The 6,000-nt window shown below is 54.1% G+C and overlaps 1 protein-coding gene across 4 annotated transcripts in view; it reads right to left on the reverse strand.

Annotated features, from left to right (window-relative positions):
* Positions 1-5,782, reverse strand: part of SLC47A2 (solute carrier family 47 member 2) — a 30,891-nt gene extending 25,109 nt beyond the window's left edge. For 2 of the 4 annotated variants that reach the window (XM_037810603.1, XM_037810602.1), the window contains exons 1-5: positions 5,568-5,782; positions 3,652-3,753; positions 3,251-3,421; positions 2,396-2,544; positions 1,847-1,889 (exon numbers count right to left, since the gene is read on the reverse strand). In XM_037810603.1, the coding sequence (XP_037666531.1) occupies positions 1,847-1,889; positions 2,396-2,544; positions 3,251-3,421; positions 3,652-3,753; positions 5,568-5,690 (588 nt within the window). In that variant the 5' untranslated portion in view covers positions 5,691-5,782. The remainder of the gene's footprint in view (positions 1-1,846; positions 1,890-2,395; positions 2,545-3,250; positions 3,422-3,651; positions 3,754-5,567) is intronic. The other 2 variants (XM_037810605.1, XM_037810604.1) reach the window with 2 other exon arrangements.
* Positions 5,783-6,000: the final 218 nt, after the last annotated feature.

Consider the following 6,000-nt stretch of genomic DNA (forward strand, 5'->3'; position numbering starts at 1 on the left):
GCAGAAGGGAAGAAATAACAAAGATTAGAGCAGAAATAAATGCAATTGAGAACAGGAAAACAATAGAGAGAATCAACAAAACCAGAAGTTGGTTCTTTGAGAAAATCAGTAAAATCGATGGACCACTGGCTAGGCTAACAAAAAAAAAAAAAAAGAGAGAGCAGATGCAAATAAATGCAATCAGAAATGGGAAAGGAAATATAACTACCGACCCTGCAGAAATTAAGGAGATAATGAGAAGATACTATGAGCAACTATATGCTTAAAAAAAGAGAGAACAATGAAAGAGACAATGACAATTAAATGCAATGCATAATTCTAGATGGAATTTAGCAAGGGAGGAGAGAAGGCTCAAAAGCACATTATTGAGACATGAAAAATTGGAATATAGACTGTAAGCTTTACATCAGTGTTAAAGTTCTTGACTTGATAACTGTCCTTAAGGTGGTTACATAAGTGAATGTCCTTGTTCTTAGGAAATATACATGGCACTATTAAGTATTCAAGAAGCATGATGTACACAACCTATACCCAAGTGTCCAGACAAATGGACTGATAAATAGACTGACTGACAGATGGATGGATCAATAGATGGATTATAGATGAATGGATAGACAGAATGATATGGCAAATGTAGCAAAATATTAAAATAGTAGATCTGGGTATCTGGGGATATAAGGGATATATTGGAGTTCTCTGTATGAGATTTGTATTATTTTTATAAGTTTGAAAGTATTTTAAGGTAAAAAGTTTTTAAAAAATAAAAAAAGAGGTAGCATTTTCTTAGCCACTAAATAGACAAAAATGATAATACGAAGGGTTTACGAACATATTCATTCTCATATTAAACTTATAGGGAGATTATAAATTGGTGCCACCTTTCTGGACAGGAATATCTATCAGAAACCCTAAACTGTTGCAAGTCTTTTAAAATTTATTTTTAGGAAATCATCGTGGATATACAAAAATTTGTTATGAGGATATTTACTGCAGTGCTGTCTTTAATGGCAAAACAAAAAAAGCTCATCAAAGTAGACAAAGGAAAGGATTTCTGGATTTGATTACACTGAAATAAAGATTGTTTACATCAAAAATGTAAAAAAATTGAAAGGCAAATAACAAATGGAAAAATATTTGTGACAAGAGGATAAAGCATTAAGATCTTACTTAATAAAATTATAATAATTAGAAAATGATTAACCCACTAAAATAAGCAAAGGGCATATGGACAATTCACAAAAGACAAAGACATGACCAAATAATGTATGAAAAATGTTCAACATCATTGGCAATAAAAGAAATGTATTTTTAAATGATTTATTTCCTATTGGTAGAAAAGATTTTTATAATTCTCCCGATTGATGAGGGCTGGGAAAGTGGTTTTCTCCTACATCAATAGTGGGAGTCGAAATTGGTACAATTTAGCGAGATGTATCGAAAGCCCCTGGCCAAGCACCTCCACTTCCAACAGTGCATCTTACGGAAATCATTACTGATGTTCACGTTTTTCTGCAAGAATGTTTATCACAGTCTTGTTATAATAGTACATGCTGAAAACAACCTAAATATCTAGCAAATGGGGATTGTTGGAATAAATCAAGGCATGACTATATGATACTCTGCAGCATTTTAAATTGGTATTGTAGATGTCTGTGTAATCCCACCAAGAGGGCAAAAGCAGGTTATAACGCAATATACACATACTGAGCCCATCGGGAGTTGTGTGTGTGTGTGTGTGTGTGTGTGTGTGTGTGTGTGTGTGTGTGTGTGTCAGCTCCCAGCTGCCCTCACCCCGGCGCTGTGCCCCCCGGAGAGGATGGGGTGCGGGAGCCGGCGGGGAACTCACCGGCATCGTGGGGATGAAGATGGACACGTAGTCCTGGGTCAATCTGCGGGAGCAGGAGGCCCCGCGTGACCCAGTGCAGCCAGGACCGCCGCGGTGGCCGCTCTGGGATGCGGGGCCAGGGGCCGGGATGGAGCCACGCACCCCTCACCCCACCCCCAGCAGCCTCAGAGAGGGGAACGTCAACTCAGGGTCCCATGTGGTTCACGGGGAGCAGAAAGCAAGACCCGGCGCAGCAGCAGCCCAGTGTGGGGCGCGTGCTGCAAGATGACCCAGCCTGTCCCAAGGTGACCCTGAGCTACGTGGGTTTATGCGAAGGGCTGGTCCTCGGCCTCCCGTTTGGAATACAGGGCAGCGCGCCCGTCCCGTCCTGGGAAAGCATTCACGAAGCGCCTACTACGTGCACGCAGCCTGCAAGCCTGAGTCGGCTCCACAGTTAGAACTGGCCGCAGCGGGAACAGCGACGCTCCGGGGCCCCGAGCCGGGGGCTGCGCTCGGGGCTTGCAGGGGGTGGGCAGGGGCTTCCTCGGGGACCCCCAGGGCCCCGCTTACCTGGACACGGCCGGGTCCTGCCCGAGGAGCAGCAGGATGAGCTCGGCGTTGAGGAAGAGCGCCCAGCAGGGGAAGCAGCAGAGCAGCAGGGCCAGTGCGCCCCGCTGCAGGATCACCCCCACGTGCTTCTTGTTGGGGCTCCCGAAGCTCTGTGGACGGGGGACCCGGGTCAGGCCGCCCCCCACCCTGGCTTCAGACCCGGGTCCCCCGTGAACCCAGAACCCCAGGGTTAGGGGCCAAAGTGTGTGTCCCCCCAAAAGAGGGGTTCATGGCCTGACCCCCGTCCTGGGACCGGGACCTTATTCTGAGTCTCTGAAGATGTGATTAGTTAAGAGGCCCTGATCCGAGACGACGGGTGTCCCTAAAGGAAACGTGACAGGGACGGAGGGACAGGGGAGGCCGGGCCGCGGGGAGCAGAGCAGGGACAGTGGGGTGTCACGCCGTCCTGGCCGACCCCCGACCTGGCTCCGGGCCCCGCGACGGTGGGACACGCGTTTCTGTTGTGGGGCTTAGCGACAGCAGCCCTGGGAAACTCAGGGCCCCGGAAACAGCTGCGTCCCCCACTCTGGCCCCGCTGCAGCCCCCCGAATGTGGGTCCCCGCCGGGCGTCCCCAGCCTGTGACCCGGTGCCCACCCTCGCAGGGGAGTGAGGACCGAGGGCACGAGGGGTGGGTTTCCAGTGTTTTCTCTGCCTGGTGACCTCCCCAGGGCCAGGCCAGGAACCACTTTCTCCCCCTTGCTCCTCTCTGCCCAGAGCCTCAGAGGGGCGAGTCTGTGTCCCCAACAATCCCCGGTCCTCGGAGAGGGGCAGTGGGGCACCGCACGGTCTCCGGCCAGCTCCGGGAGGCCACCTACCTGGGACATCAAGGTGTCACATGCCGAGGACAAGCCATATCCTACGGACACCCCACAGACGTTGACAAACTGGAGCCGCTCGCGGTGGGGGGGGAGACAAGGGCACGTCAGGTGTGGCCGCGGAGGGGACCCTGTGCCAGGGCGAGGCCGGGGAGTCTGGGCCCGGGGAGGCTGCCCAGGAGGGGAGACGGTGGCCGTGGCGGCTCTGATCCGGCTCCACCCTCAGGTGCCCCGTGACGCTGGGTGGGCCCTTCCCCGTGTGCAGCCTTTGGGTCACATCTCTGAGCCTCGGCTGGTGGCTGGTGGCTGGTGGCTGGCATCTCCCACCTGACCCACCACCCGGGGGCCGTCCAGTGGAGAAACCCCAAGAAATGCCCCTTCTGGGCTGACCGGGTACTCACAGCCACCGCCAGCATCACCGAGGCCAGCTGCACCTTGCCCAGGTGCCCGCAGAACACCGTGCTCACCACGTGAATCATAAAGGTCAGCATCTGGAAGAGGAACTGAGGACGGTGGCCCGCGTCAGACCGGACGGCCACGCGCTCCTGCCCCAGCCCCGGGGGTCCCGCTGCCGCCTCGGGCCCACCCTGCACCGCGCCCCGCCCGGTCCCGCTCGTCCCCCTGGCAGAGCCCCTCTCCGCCACCGCCCGGCCCTGGGCCGAGAGGGATCCCCTGTGTCCGGGGTCCACTGGGCAGGTGTCTCCTGACGAGCAAACCGAGGGTCCCTCCCCAGGTGCCGGGTGAACGCAACGCGCTGCAGCCACACAGCGGAGTATTATCCAGCCACCAAAGGGGATGAGGTTCTGGTGCGTGTGACAACACGGATGAACCGTGGAGACACGCTGAGCGAAATAAGCCAGATGCAGGACAGCTGTTGTCTGATTCCACTTACACGGGAGACTTACCTTTCCGTGGGGAAACTGGACTGGAGGGGACAGAGAGGGGTGGACGGGGGGTGGGAGTTGCTGCTCGATGGGTGCAGAGTTCCTGGGGTGGTGGGAAAGTTTGGGTAGCCGACGGCAGTGATGGGGGCGCACCGCTGTGAGTGTGGTGCACGTCACTGAGTTGTACACATCGTAGTGGTTAAAATGGGAAGTTTTGTGTCATATACTTGTTACCATGAAAAATTTTTTTAGAACAGGTTGATTGGGGAAGTTTAGAGTCATGGATGTCACCAGAAGGAAAGCCAGAGGTTAAAGCATGGGACTCTGTTACTCGGTAAATCCTGTGGTGGATGACTGTGATTAACTACAAATATTTAAAATTTCCTCCATGAACTAGAACAAACATACGAAACTAACACTAGGAGTTACTAGCAGAGGGGTACGTGGAGCAAACACACCTATTGCAAACTGCGGACTAGAGTTAACAGAATCATCTTCACATTCTTTCATCAGCGGTAACAAACGTACCACACCAATGCTAGGGGTCAGTGACGGTGGGGGATAAAGGCGTCGGGTGTTTTCTCTCTGTTTTTTCTGGAGCAATGAAAATGTTCTGAAATTGTGGTGATGAAGCTGATTTATGTGACGACACTGCGTGCCATTGATGGTACGCTGTGGATGCACTGCGTGGTGTGTGACTGTATCTCCATAATAATTGTGTTAAAAAAGAAAAAAATTCAAAAACAGACAAACAAAAAGCATGGCTCCTGACAGAGCCACTGTGGGGGTGACCACTGGGGTGCAGGCTCCCCGGGGGCCCTGGGCTGGAAGGCGAGCCCCTGCCCCCGTCCTGCCCCTTCTCTCTCGGCAGCCGGGCGCCCGGCTTGGCCTCTGGGCCTGTCCCTTCCCCAGAGGTGCAATTGCCCCGAGCCTGGCACGAGGATTTGGTGCACGACGGATATTGTTACAGTAATAATCTGTTTGGGCCGTAAACCAGAAAAAAAGGAGTGAAATGAAAGACACCAAAATCTTAACAATGGTTGTTTCCATGTGGTGGGATTGGAGATGAATTTCTTTCTTCTTTACAACTTTTCTCATATTGTCTGAAATGTTTACAGGGAGCACGTATTTATTACTCTTTATGATGAGGGAAAAAATAAAGCTATTTCCACTTTGGAAATAAAGTAGGCAGAAGGCACCTCCTTCTCCTTGTGAACACCGTCGGGGGTCCCCAGGCTCCATGCATTAAAGGGCCCCAAGTGGCGCTGTGGGGTCTTTCAAGGGCCTTCTGAGGGGTCCCCAAATGAGGGCGAGCCCAGCCCCTCTGAGCGGGGACCCGGCCACCACCCTCCGGGCCCCCCAGGCCGTGTCTGGGCAGCAGCTGCCCCCAGCCTGGCTCCCGCCCTGCCTGCCCCCCGATCCCAGCTGCTTACCAGGGGTCCGGAAAGGACAAACAGCGTCCACGCCTCAGCCCCGAAGCCGACGGGCACCAGCCTGCGGAGGGCTGGGCAGCGGCCCCCTGGGCCCGGGGGGACTGGTTCCTGGGGACCGTCCATTCCGCACGTGGGACCCAGACACCCTGCACGCGCGCCCTCCCCGCTGGCTGTGCCAGGCCCGCCGGCCGAGCTGCCCCTGCACCACCCCGGGAGGCCTCCCAGCCTGGCTAATGAGTAAGGGGTGGGGGGAGCGCAGGGGAGGGCGGCCACGGCGGCCAGGGTGGTGAGCGGGGGCCCCGCAGGGGACGGGACAGGCCCCGGCTCCAGGGAGTCACCTGTGCATGACTTTGCCTCCCGGAGGCGCCAGGAAGCCGCAGGAGGTTTGGGGCTGCTTTGTCACCAGTGGCCATGAGGAAGGGGGCCTGGGGAC

This window comes from Choloepus didactylus, chromosome 18 (genome assembly GCF_015220235.1).
Source record: "Choloepus didactylus isolate mChoDid1 chromosome 18, mChoDid1.pri, whole genome shotgun sequence".
Lineage (NCBI taxonomy): Eukaryota > Metazoa > Chordata > Mammalia > Pilosa > Megalonychidae > Choloepus > Choloepus didactylus.